Below are 13386 nucleotides of genomic sequence, written 5' to 3'. Positions count from 1 at the left end.
ATTAGATATATAAAATTAACAAAAAGAGAAAAAAACATCGGTGGACTGAATCAATACAGGAAAAGCAGCAGCATTGTATAGGTCTCTCAAGATCGAACCAAGAAACAGGAAAAAACACAACATGAAACTCGAAACACTCACCACCAGAGCGCCAAGCAACAATCTGCGGAAAAGAACGATCACATCGATCAGAGATCACCATAAAACAAAAGAGAAACAAAAGAATAGTTCGATACATCGGGGACATAGAGACTGGCTCACAAGGGCAGTCGGCTGTCATGGTGCTCATGAGATCGACGTGCCAAAGATTTTGGTAGCTCTGCCGAAGCTTCATGTTGTCGACGTACGTCTGCGACGCCATTGCCGTATTCGCGGCCGCCTGCGAAGACGACGATCGGTCGCGAGCTCTGATCGGGCAGCGGAGACCGAGATCCGCGTGAGCTACTCCTCGCCCACCCCTTGATCCGGAGCCCAAAGACAGGCGAGTGGGATTGCGCCAGGGGATGGAAGGAGGCAGGGAGACTGCGAAGAGAGAGCGATATTTCTTGTTTCCAGATGACGACGTTTTTTTAATATCCGCCAGCAGACGCAGGGAATAAACGGAAGGAAACGAAACGTGCGGACCACGGTCAAGGAAAGAAATCCCGCGGGCCTCGGTCAAGGAAAGAAATCCCGTCTCGATTTCTTGAAGACTCTATTTCCTTTTTCTGGATGAAGGTACAAGGAGAGCAATAATTTCGAGCGTTCGCACATAGTCGATGACCCAGAAGTGCACCCAACTCATCCGCAAATGGACAGCCTCTGGTGTGGTGGGTTGCCTGGGTTTTTTATTTGGAGGGACCTCTGAGGGTTTTTCAACCATTTGCAAAATTAGTAAATGAAGGATACGTCGATCCTTACCAAAAACAAAAAGGATACGTCGATGACGATGACCACGGGAGCAACCGCGTCTCTGTCAGGGAAGCGAACGCGTCTCTTTCGGGGAGATTGCCTCGGATGAGCCGCGGCGATCCGGATCAGGACACACTTAAAACAACGTGTGAAAGCTTCGGTACACGACTTTTGCGATGAAGGAACTGGGGAACAAGTTATTCTTAGAGATCAGCGCGCGCTGAACCGAACGTTCCAATCGGATGGACGGGTGTTCCCTGCAGGGAGAAATGTTCCAATTGAAAGATATTCGGAGTCTGTTCAGGTTCAGCCGCCTGAGGGGTTTTAGCTTTGCTTTTGTACAACTAAAAGTTTTGGACACTGTATTCTCTTTTATTTAATGAAGCTTGGTTCCTTTCTCTTACCAAAAAAAAAAAAAAAAAAATCGGAGTCCATTTTATCACATGTATAGCTCTGACCCGGTATGAGCGAGACGTTTGACTTTGAGACCAGCGGCTCCAAGGAATCGGGAATGGTATGTCTTGTTTAAGGGGGAATTGTCCTCAAATCACCCAGAATTGATTTTAGCAATCCATGCACGTGTAATGAAACAGAAATATGATTTCAACACACAAATTTGTTGGGGCAAAGAGATAAAACTTTTTCAAAATTGGAATTAAAATTGAAATGAAGTAGAATGAAGATCGGAATAACTTCAAAATTAGAATAGTAGTAGAATTTAAATTCTAGGACTTTCACAATATTTGCTATTTAAGAGAGCCTGCATCACCTCGCGTAGTGCGTGAGCTTGAGCTCATGATCCATAGGCACGCATTTGTTTGTTTTCTTGTGCTTGCCATATGCAAATTGCTGCCTTTAAATCATGTAAACTGCATGCGGTGCCCAGACATCGTGATTGCTTTACTAACATCCAGGTGATGGAAACTCGACTAGCTAGGTCTGATGCCCTTTGCTACCGGAAGCTTGGGTCATAGTTTTAAATAATATATGGGTTGGCGGTGACAAGGTTAGTAAGGAATGGCCTCGGATTTGCAAGAACGGACTGCTGGTGTCGAGATCATTGGGAGATGGTCGTTCGAGGAGGTGAGGCTTGTTTGGGAGGTGGAAGCTTCGTGGTGGAGTCAAAGCGGTGGAAGGAGATGGCAGAGCAAAGTTCGACAGTTGAGTGATGGAAAAGGCAAATGAACGGATCGATGCACATCAGTCTAGCAATATCATGGTGCGCAACAAGTGAAGCCGGGACAGATAAGTTGCAGGTGAGTGACACAAAAATTAATGGGCACAAATCCTCACCATAGGCCATGTAGCCGAATGCTATGCAGCCATCAAGAGATGGAAGGCCTTGAAAGTTGTTTGATAGCCATCCATTTTCTAATGGTGGCTACCGAGAACTTTACAATACTCTATGATATAACCTGTACATTGCATAGGATCTTGGTTGAACAAGATTAGCATTGCCAGACCATTCAGGGGTGTGTGATACAAAGTGCATGGGTGATAAACCTTCGATGCATTTATCGAGTGGAGGTTAGTTGTTGAGTGGATTTTACATAGATCTCGTTTAATCTAAATTTTGTGCTGATAGATTGGTTCGTGTTGGCCCTCTATCACGATCTTCTATTGCTTTCTCTTCTTCTTCTTCTTTTAATTTTTTTATTAATTCTCATTGTGGTATTTTATTTCATTTATTCTGAAATATAGGTGGGCTTATCACCATCTTGCTCAAAATACTGTCATAGATGATCTTTTCATTATTCATTGGATTATTTTTTTTAAGAATCTAATTGATTTGCTTAATCTTTAGAGCATATTGTGTATTACCTGTTTCTAAAATAAAATTACTTGGCCTCCACCAAAATGTGAACCTAATTAGTATAGGATTTTTTTTTTTCGAGGAAGAAATTGTTGTATCAATAATGCTATGCATGGCTTGTTCTAAGTTTCCAATGATACACTATCCCAGCCTATCCGTTATCACATTGATGCATGAGATTATCTATTTTTTTCTTTCTACCTGGTGTCTCTGGCATGGATTTTGAATCGTTAACTCTTGGTTGGCATCCTTACATTAATCAAGATATGATATCGACCAAATTTTAAAAATAAATTGGCTCCTTTTTTATATACACTCATTTACCATCTCCATCAACATAAATTAAGATCTTGATTTATATTAATAATGGCTATGATTCTCTGGTTCTAAAGAACTTATTAGCACTACAACAAAACATATAAGAAAACATATATCAGCTCATGTCGGATCTGTCTAGAATGCCTTTTAAAGCAGATTGTATCCTAGGTCTCCATGCATACTTGCACAACCCGGTTTTGAATAACCTTTCCTCCTCAAGAGACGCCAGATGATCCAAAGGAATTAGCATACAAAAGGCGGAATTGTGCCTTCGCCAACGAGGTAAGCTTTCATCTATCGGCCATTCGCCCAGGTGAAATCATAGCCGTACATTTTTTTTAAACGTGATGTCACGTGTCCCATTATGGTTGGTTGGTTATACCAAATTTTTTTTTTTTTTTTTTTTTTGTCGGTTCGTCGCCGTTGTTTTTTTCCTGACTATAAAACGAAAAAGAATGGTAGAGGAGAGTCTAGCGGCGTTTCTTGACAGAGCGCCGCTTATTTTCCAAGTAGCGACGGACCGACGGCGAATTCTTTCAATTTATACCCAGAAAATTGCCGACCGCCAAGCCCAGATTTCCTTTTCCCTCCAAATCGCTTCTCTCTTGTCTCTCGTGGGAGCCCTCTATCCCCTTCTCATTTCTCTCCGAAGACCATCCCCCACCCGACGCCCTCGGCCTGGCCGCCATCTCCGGAAAGACTCTGCTGCTACTCGGTACGCCTCTCTCTCTCTCTCCCCCCTTTTGTCTCTGGCGGCACTGGAGATCGCATCGGCTGTATTGCCATATCGGTAATAATGTGGTTACTCCCATTTCAGACGTTTTAAGGGTATATATAAGTTTTGTCCTATCAATCTAAGCTGAAACTTTCCTGAATGATCTTTCCCATGCCTCCTTTCAATATCTTATCTTGGTCTTGGATGCTCATTTTGGTTTATATTGTTTTTTATTTGCGCTGATGAGATCATATGAAGATACTTCTGGGGATGCCACGAAGTTGGTGGTAGTTCTGTTATAGTGATGCCGTAGAACACAATGTAATGCAAAATGTTAAAAACGGAAAACAACGATGCAAAAGCTGTTTTAGGGTGGTGCTTGAGAAATTGAAGATTAATTCCATAGCAGTAACTTTGCATGATCGGCTGTCGATATTTCAGTATTTTCATAATTATTTGTAGAATTGGAGAACTTTAGATGTTCTGGAAACTAGCATGTCATCAATATAAATAGAGAAAATCAAAAAAATATTCAAATAAGTGCCCTAATTATGTACTTCTCAGGATCAAACAAACCAAAGCCATGCAATATTATAAAATACTGTATGTTTGTCTCCATGATAAGATAAACTTCAATTCAAATTGTTTTGAGTTGTATGAGTTTTTTTTTTCATGTTTTTGTAGTCGGAATAAATAACAGGTTGTAGTGTACGGACCTACTTATCTTTGAGGGAACATCCAATATTAGTTGAAAGGTGGCCATTACTACCTTACCTGCACACGTGTTTTGGAGTTTTCTGGATGATGTCTTGTTCTCTCAAAATATCATTTATTGGATTATTTAATGTGTCTGAGTATTGGTGAAACATAGTGACGAAGCTTTTTGGATTCACATGATATACAGAGTCTGATAATCTTGGATCTTGAATCCAAGGAAATCATATTGATCATGCGGTTGTAGTTCATGTCTTATGAAAGGGGTAACAGAATTTGGTAGGTTATTCATTTGAATCCAGTAAATATTTATAATTATAATACTTGGGCAGGCAAATTGCTTGCAATTAGCGTGTTGTAGTTCATACCTTGTTAGAGAGGGAAACAATTTGGTGTTTTAATCAATTGGATCCAGTAAGCTCATGTCCTACATTAGTTGATAACGATTTTGACTTGTCTGATTGGTGTTTTCAGAGAATTCAATCTAAACCGTTATTCCAACATAATGCATTATAATAATGGTTCGCATCTCTGTCAAGCCTTAGATTCAATAATAGTAGCCTATAGAGCATTTGAAGACCAATCTGTCAACTTTATTATCATCTACTGTCAGTTAAGCACTGGCAGACATATCTATGTGAAGTTTGAAAGAAAATATAAGCTAAATTTCTATAGTCTTGTGACTACCTAAGCTGAGGTCCTACCATATGTATTGTTTCTATTCTGAAATTTTTGATCTGGTGTTGTGTTCTTGTTAATTAATTCAGGTTGCAAAAATACACAGGCTAGGTAATAGTCCTTTAGGTTTTTATGAATTTTATCGGACAGATATTTATTCAATAATCAGAGATACATTGCGAGTTTGTACAATGCGTTAATCCATATATGAAGCCACTAAAACAGCTTGTAAAGCCAACTAAGCTCCTTGTAAAAAATTTTCCAATTGCATGCTTATTATCTTGGTCTCCTGACTTAAACCAAGAACCACAAAAGACCTTCCCTAATTTGACTGTCTCAAGTTGGATTCTGTAATGAATTTTTTAGCCACTTTTGACCCTCCTAATGACCGAAATAGCTAAAACACAGTACTAGAAACTTGAAACATATAAAGTCAGCTTTGAAACAAGTAACTTAGGGACCACAAACACACAATGATAACTCAAGTGATGCCTATTAAGAAGGCTCACTGTAAAATCCGAAAAGTTGCAAATTCTAATTTTTGCAGGAATCCTTTTTTTGCATCAGTCCTTATTAAAAAGAACTCATCCTCGAGTTCGGGAGCTAACCCTGGACTCTGATAAAAATAAAGCTTATATTAATGAAATAATAATGTTGATCTTACTCTGCATATTGTCTTATTGCATCCTTGCCATGATTAAAAGGTTTGATAAGAACATTTTCATGCATTTGGATTAGTGTAGCTTTTGTTGGTTATGCATTCAAACCATCATGAAGGAAAATACTCCATCCACTTCATGCTCTAACTTTTACAAATGATAAATGATAAAGTCTCCTGAAGACTACTGTAGGATTTTGCAATATCTTGATTGATGGTTATTTGTGAGGAATATCGACAAGGGATCTTCATAAGCTTTTAAACGTTCATTTATAGGTTTCATGAATTTTTTTATTTCTGTTGCTAATCATTAGGGCTGGAAGTGGTCTGTCATGGAACTAGTATGCAATGATCTGTTGCTTATTGAAATTTTGGATTTGCTTGGCCCAAAATCGGCCATTTCCATCTCTACTCATCCGCATGGTTATTCTCTAAGGCTTTTTCATTCTTCAAATTTTCATGCGAAGGAAATCTGTTCAAGTTGTGAAATGTCATCAATTGATGGAACATAAACTTCATCTTCGGTCATCACTGGAATCATTGTTACAGGAAATTGGAATATTTTCTTCCACTTCTTTTTCAAATAAATCGCTTATGCAAACCTCCAAAGAAGATGAGAAGAAACTGTTTGAGACTTTGAGTTACCTATGTATCATGATGATTATGACTTAACATTGAAGGTTTCAAGAGCAGGAAGAATAGAGGAGGTCGTGGGTTAGAAGGCAGAAGAAGATGGAATGGTCTGGTGTTGGAATAGAAGAGTAGCTCACCTGAAGTAAGTGTATGCAGTTACAGAATTGGCCACCCCTATCTTTCTTTTTTCCTTATCATTGGCCATCTTTTTTGCTTCCATATCTCTCATCACAAAGCTTTCTCATGCCCACTTCTTCACCTGGGATTTTGATTGATTAAAAGAGGGTTTGCTTCGTGTTGGTGGGAGAAGACTTTTTAAATTGTATACAACTGAGTGATCACTGGAATGTAGTTGGCTTTGTCTAAGGTTATGTTTTGCTTGAGAACACACTTGTTAGTCTGCTTATGTGCTTGGTGTTTTATTACTCTCGGTATCATACTATCAATTGTTAGTTCTGGCATATCAACATTGTGACTTGCTGACTGTGAAGATCGAGAGTATTCCATCTACAGCTTTCTGGAAAATTTCAGTTATTGTAGTTTCATTACCTTGTTTCCAACATTGTCCCCAGATACAGTATGGCCATCCCTATATTGGCCTTTTGAAGCAGCTGAGAAACATCCCTATGGATAAGAGTTGGATTCATCAATCAAGGTACCTCTGTTTCTTTGTCTTCCCAAGTGTTGTGGCCCATGCTTAGGATGCATTATTTTAATATGTTCTTCATGCTTTATTGTACAACATAGAGAGAGTGATGCATACTTGGAAGGAGTTGGTCGATTCCTCGATTTTGCATTTGACAAAGCTGCACAGAGGGGGCTTATCCTTTGCCCATGTAGAAAATGCAACAACTGTTATTGGAAGAATCGAGAAGATGTGTATGAGCATCTGACATGTGATGGTTTTATGAGGAATTATAGCCATTGGATTTTCCATGGGGAAACTTTCTTAACTTCTACATCTGCTAATGCCCCACATTCAGACTCACCACCTCTTACGTACTCTACCATGAGTAACAAAAAGTCACCTAGGTGCCTGGTGGGTCCTATGGCCAGGATTGTTTGTCTGCAGCAAAAAGATCAGTCAGGTCCTAACCAGCCACAAAGCCAGCAGATCCAGCAGTCCTCACCAGCCTACAGCCAGCCACTTTACCCACACGATGAACCTAGCTTGGCCCAGTTGAGTTGTATCCAGCCATATGAAACTCAATTGCCTCAAGGGAGCTTCAGTGAACCACATCAGACACAATCACAACAGTCGAGCTCCAGCCAGCCACCTCAGACCCACTCACCTCAGCAGAGCTCTAGCCAGCTACATCAGACCCAGGTAAGGTCTAGCTATCTGGATCAGTCACTGCCAGCTCCACCACCACCAAGCTCTGGCCAGTCAGATCTGGCACAGCCAATGCAGTTAAGCTTCAACAAGCTAGAACAGATACAGTCAGACCAGCCAAGCTTCAGCCAGCTAAATCAGATGCAGCTGGCTCAACTGAAGTCCGGTCAGCCAGGGCAGATGCAACTGCTCCAGCCTAGCTCCAGTCAGCCAGATCAGATGCAGCTGACCCAGCTGAGTTCCAGCCAACTAGATCAGAAGCATTTGGCTGAGCCAAGCTCTAAAGAACCACAAGCCTCCCGGCCATGGATTGGTGATGATACTGGTATTTCTTTTTCTATTTTGGCATTGAGTTACGATATGTATTTATTGCTCAGTTAATGTTTTCATTACAAACATTTAGTATTCATACGAAAGCCCTATATGTGAAGATTTTGCTTGTTCCAAGTGCTCAGAACCTTTTCAATCAAATATTGTCTAGTTATTTCATTGCCTTTTTTTAGCTTGTTCTGCAAACATCTTGATACTTGCCTAATTAATCCGAAACAAGGTGTTACTGATGTCATTTAACTATTCAGTAACTTTACTATGATAATCTTGGTCAGATGAAAGATGGAAAGCTGACTGAAATATATATTATTGATGTTTTGGGTGCATGAGAGAGTAGAGTCCTAGCTGATCCCTAAAACAAATTGGCATGTATCTTCAGGGTATTTAGGTCATGCAAAAGGATGGGTCTCTATAGCCCCATATGTTGAGAGTTTGGATCCTGTCGCTGATGCATTCTATTGGAAGCCATGGAATCTCTTGAGAATAGCTCATGATCTTCATTATAGCTCTTGCAATATGTTGAACAACTAAAGAACATGCTTATAGACCTAACATAGTTTGGTAGCTTTCTATGTCTTATCCACTGTTGACTGCTTTAAAAGGTTCCTGCATGCTACTAACATACAGTTTTTTTAAAAAAAAAATTCATTACTTTGACGTCAGTGATCTTCGTATCAACTTTTGTGCTGCTCCTGTTGTTTTATGATGTCTATTTTCTAATTATTCTCCTTTTGAATAGGTTCTGCCAGAAAACGAAGGGGTCGAGGTCCTACACGGTGCCTTGATGTATGGAACAGTCCTGAGGGTCAGCACATACGTGTTGCTTTCAACAACCTTGGCCAGCCTATCGGCCGGAAGGCAGCAAAGCTAAGCAACTTCTTGGGTACTATAGCACGAGATGGGCACTTGGCACCCCTTAATTTTATTGATTGGAGGGCTGTGCCAGATGGATCCAAGGAGAAGATGTGGCAGCTTGTTGAGGTATCAGAAGCACCATATTTTATTCATCCTTTTTTTTCTCCATTATTTGATTGTGTGATTTCTAATGCTTTATGTAGTCAAAGTTTGACATTGACCCTATTGGTAAAGATTGGGTCTTGAAGTCCTTGGGTACGAAATGGAGGAACTGGAAAGCTGAGTTAAAGGCTGCCCATTATGATACTCACAAGACTGATGAGGAGCGGCTTGCTGATTGTGATAAGAGGGTTGTACCAGATCAGTGGCCATTTCTTGTGGCGTATTGGAGCTCTAAAAAGGGGAAGGTTTGAGTTGAAATTTATTGAATGTTTATGTAGGTTACATGAGGTGATTCAATGAGTTTGTGTATATACATATATTTTTGTTAGTTATCATTATGGTTAACTTATTAATGTAATTGGAGTTTCTTACTAACTAGCATTCTGACTCCTAAGAAAAAGGCTATTTGCTGATTCCCCCTCTGACAAAAATTTTCAATTCTGTGCAACTTTTGCACTATTTTTCCTTACTATCTGGTAGATATTTACAAGTATGTCTTGTTTTGAATTCGTTCCATTTTGTCATGAAGTTGAAACATGTTTTGCAGTTATCTTAGTCCTTCTGCTTGCTATTTTGACGTATGATGTTATCATTCACTGCAATTCTAAATTTGGTTCATGGGTGAGTCATATGTTTCAGTTAAATATCTATTGTTATTTTCCCTTAAAACATAAAAGACTCTGTCTGCTGTTATGTTCTCTGAAAAACATGAGGAATGACATCGGTATTTTCTTTATTAATACATACAATATTTTTTTAACCTAAAAGATTTATAATATCTAATCTCACAATTGAGGATATGTCATCTTTTGTATATACAAAATGGCAAAAGAATCATACAGGAACCATTTTCAACTAAAGGCTGATCATACTTCATTGTTGGCATCATGTGAAACCAAGTCTTCTTCCGAGTAAACCTCAACCAGGTCATTCATCAATTAGATTTACCACCATTTCACATGAGATTTTCTTGATAATACTTTAATGTAGCTTCTGATGATTTGCATCCTTTTGCTTCAGCTGCTAGTGTCGAGCTAAAATGGCAATGGTCAACACATCCACTTCACTGGATATGGAAGTAGTTAGATGTATGGCCCATAATTGGTGACTAGGGGAACAAATATTTGTAGATTGTATATTGGGCACCGGTGGTGCTTATCTTCAAAAAACCTGTGTTTTTCTATATGCAAGTAGCCTCTTTTCTCCTGCTGAGGTATTATGAATTTAAGCATCTTAAATTGAGCTTGCAGCTTTTGCTTTACTGTCTTATAATTGGCCTAATTGTTCCTACTTCACCATTGCCCATGAAAACTCATATTCTTTGAAGGTCTTTCTTAAATTTTCTCGAGTGCTTTTAGTCCATTTTATGCTCTTTTCTTTACCTTCCAAATATTTCATGATGGCCGGGTCAACCTTAAAGAGATAAACAGAAAGCCTAGAGAAGTGATGATGTCAGGTTGAAATTTCACTCAAAAATGTTACACAACTGATGAGTAGTTGCTTCCTTTTGAACTGGAGGTTCTGGCTACAGGATTAGGAACAAGAAGAAAATAACACATCACCTGTATAAATTTTATTTGCAATATTTCTATTTTATTAAAGCAATTCTCATTAAATTGACAGTTAAATTCTTATTGTTGCATTAGGTTGCTCTATTTTTCTAGTTAAAATCTAGACATAAAATCAATGATATTCTATGTTTGGAAGTTTTATATAAATTTTAAATCTTGTCATCTATATTATAATTTGCTGGTGTCTTTTCATATAATTTGAGCACATCTTCCATCTATTTTTTTCAGTGATATCTTCACATAACAATATTTGAGGGGTTTCTGCATGATTATTGTGATCTCCGAAACACCAGTGGCACATACAATATAATGTCTGTTTCCTAGATGATAACAAACTTTGATGCCTACATGATCATTTCTTTTAATGAAAAGGCAAAATCTATTTTACCTTTTTCTTCTTCTTCACACTGAAATGGAAACATGATAATTATGCTTGAACCTTTGTTTGTAGGCACGTAGTAATACCAACAGGGCTAATCGTGTGCATCTGAGGTTTGGCCATACTTCTGGCACAAAGAGCTTTGCACGTATACGTGAAGAGGAGGTAAGCTTGTGTACTTTGTAAAACCTATATCTGTATGCATGCCATTCATATAAAAAGATTTATATCATAACTCATAAATTCATTGTTGTTTACATGAATAGCGGGTGAAGAGGCCTGATGGGCAGGAGCTATCTCGGGCAGAGCTTTTGTATTGACTCATACACACAAAGATGGGCAGCCCATGGATGAGGCTTCACTGGAGGCAATTGTATGTTTATGCATCTAAAACTGCAAATTTCTATTTAATTTAACTCTTCCCCCCCAACACCCACCCCCCACACCCCAAAAAAGAAGATAGAGCAACCCATGTAAGCACATACAAACATATTTGAATTACTACTGAGTTATTTCTAGTTTTCTACTGTTCACAACTATATCCATACCATGGCTTCATTTGGAAATTTTGGGCATTAGCTTATTACCAACTGCATTATTTGAATACTTTGGATCTTTTGTTGCAGTCACAACTTCATGAACAAGCAAGACAGCAAGCTGAGAGCTCACATGGTAGCATTGATTGGGATTATGTATTCTTTCAGGTCATGGGAGAAGAAAAGCCTGGCCGTCTGCGTACATATGGGTTGGGTCCTTCTCCCTCTGATATCTATGGCCCACGACCAACCCGCAGTGAGGCCATGAAAATGGTTTCAGAGGCTAAGAAGGCTGCTGATGAGGAGGTTCGCATGATGAAGGAGAAAATGAATGCTATGGAGCAAAAATATACTGAGATGCAAACTCAGATGACTATGATGATAACGAGAATGGAGGCTATGCATAAGAGGTTCCTTGATGAGCAGTTGTCTGATAATACAGGTGCACCATCAGAGCCTTTGGGTTCCAGACAGGTAAAGTTTTAGCTGTATTTGAATTTAGCTACAAGTGCACTATTTTGGATGACATGTTACATCATGTGTTTCTTCCTGATAGGCTCCTGACACCTCCAGTACTCAGGAAGCTTTGCAGCAGTCGCAGGCACATTCCTTATTAGCAAGTCATGCAGATCCATCTGATGAGGTGACTATATTTGTCTTGCATTTTTATATTCACTAGCATGTGACAATGTAAAAATTCACTTATTGGTGGTCAATCTTAACAGTTGAGAGACAAGTGACTTTAAAATGTGGAAATTATGAGATGTTCATACATTGTACATCTTTCTGGGATCATAATCTTGGTAAAGATGCATATTTGATTCATCTCTTTTCTGCCAATTCTGGTACTCCTCTTTAATAGTCTAGCTTACCTATTGGATTTCCTGGAAACTTACAAGATCCACGTATGCATTTATGTGTTGCATATCTGTCTATTATAAGGGCATAAGTTTTTTAAACAAAAAATAACTTTGCAGTCCATTGGTTGTTGATTTATTCATGTTATTTGAACTGATTTTCTACAATTGTAGAATCTAGATTACATTGTTTGTTCATATGCTCGGACTTGGGGATTCAAACATACTGTAGCCATAACCGTGAGGTTTGACTAGTGCCTTGAGCATATGCAAGCACCTTTTCATCTTATTTTATAATGTTAGCGAAGTCTTAGCTGGTTGTTGAGGCATTTGCATGTGCAAATATTATTTTTGAACTTTTCTTGCTTTAAATACAACCTGCTATCTTTCCTGAGTTGAATCGACGATTAGATTGTGGGTTTCATGCTTCTTATTGATAGGCTTCAAGGATATATTCTGCATATACATTCCATTTCAAAGCTTATGGTTGTAATTCAGGCTTGAAAAACTGTGTCCAATTAAATGTGTACTAGGAAATGGATTTGGTTTTTTTCCCAATAAGATTTTAAAAAAAAAAAAAAAATTGAAAATGGCTATGTGAAGAATGTCCCTTCTCCCTTCCTCTTCTCACTTTGCAGCTATTTGCTTAGCTGGAAGAGAAGTTTGCGATAGTTTTCATTCTCATGAACACCTAGGTTTTATATGTATTATCGTGCCTGCTTATAAGTGTCTCCCCGCTCACTAGGCAAGATTTTGTCCCTCATTTCCTTGTGTTTATGTGCCTTTTATTCAAACCTCTTTTGTAAATTATATGGGCATTCTAGTTTCTTTTTTGTGTAGGTCTAGGTCTTGATGGTGTTGTGTTCTGTCCATCTCTCTCTCTAGTCGTGTTTGTGTGAGAGAGAAGAATCACAATAAGAACCCTTTCTTATGAAGATTGAAA

General features: G+C 38.8%; 2 protein-coding genes across 8 annotated transcripts in view; one reads left to right on the top strand and one right to left on the bottom strand.

Moving 5' to 3' along the window:
- LOC105036704 (uncharacterized) overlaps positions 1 to 634 on the bottom strand; it is an 8026-nt gene extending 7392 nt beyond the window's left edge. The window contains exons 1-2 of the mRNA XM_073255886.1: positions 262 to 634; positions 142 to 163 (exon numbers count right to left, since the gene is read on the bottom strand). Coding sequence (XP_073111987.1) covers positions 142 to 163; positions 262 to 361 — 122 coding nt within the window. The 5' untranslated portion in view covers positions 362 to 634. The remainder of the gene's footprint in view (positions 1 to 141; positions 164 to 261) is intronic.
- Positions 635 to 3508: 2874 nt separating this feature from the next.
- LOC105043294 (uncharacterized) lies at positions 3509 to 11893 on the top strand. 7 transcript variants are annotated; one of them, XR_012140780.1, is made up of 9 exons: positions 3509 to 3737; positions 6468 to 6562; positions 6993 to 7075; positions 7168 to 8078; positions 8823 to 9064; positions 9142 to 9345; positions 11123 to 11215; positions 11317 to 11423; positions 11677 to 11816. XR_012140780.1 is itself a non-coding variant. In XM_073255885.1 (8 exons), exons 2-7 carry the CDS (start codon positions 7047 to 7049, stop codon positions 11368 to 11370), a joined length of 1533 nt encoding a protein of 510 aa, XP_073111986.1. In that variant the 5' UTR covers positions 3509 to 3737; positions 6255 to 7046; the 3' UTR covers positions 11371 to 11417; positions 11755 to 11893. The 7 variants fall into 7 exon arrangements, 1 of the variants encoding a protein (XP_073111986.1); XR_012140779.1 differs by having other exon boundaries at positions 6255 to 6562; XR_012140777.1 differs by having other exon boundaries at positions 6255 to 7075; positions 11755 to 11893.
- The last annotated feature ends 1493 nt before the right edge of the window (positions 11894 to 13386 follow it).

The sequence above is a fragment of the Elaeis guineensis genome, chromosome 4 (genome assembly GCF_000442705.2).
Source record: "Elaeis guineensis isolate ETL-2024a chromosome 4, EG11, whole genome shotgun sequence".
Taxonomy (NCBI): Eukaryota; Viridiplantae; Streptophyta; class Magnoliopsida; order Arecales; family Arecaceae; genus Elaeis; species Elaeis guineensis.
Note: the sequence above shows the minus strand (reverse complement) of the source record. Positions and strands in the feature narration are given on the sequence as shown.

Bases quoted from the DNA above. Each gene is read 5' to 3' on its own strand.
- LOC105043294 (XM_073255885.1), top strand. From the start codon at position 7,047: ATGGATAAGAGTTGGATTCATCAATCAAG. The intron at 7,076-7,167 runs GTACCTCTGTTT...TGTACAACATAG, and splicing joins AGTTGGATTCATCAATCAAG to AGAGAGTGATGCATACTTGG. The intron at 11,216-11,316 runs GTAAGCTTGTGT...TTACATGAATAG, and splicing joins CACGTATACGTGAAGAGGAG to CGGGTGAAGAGGCCTGATGG.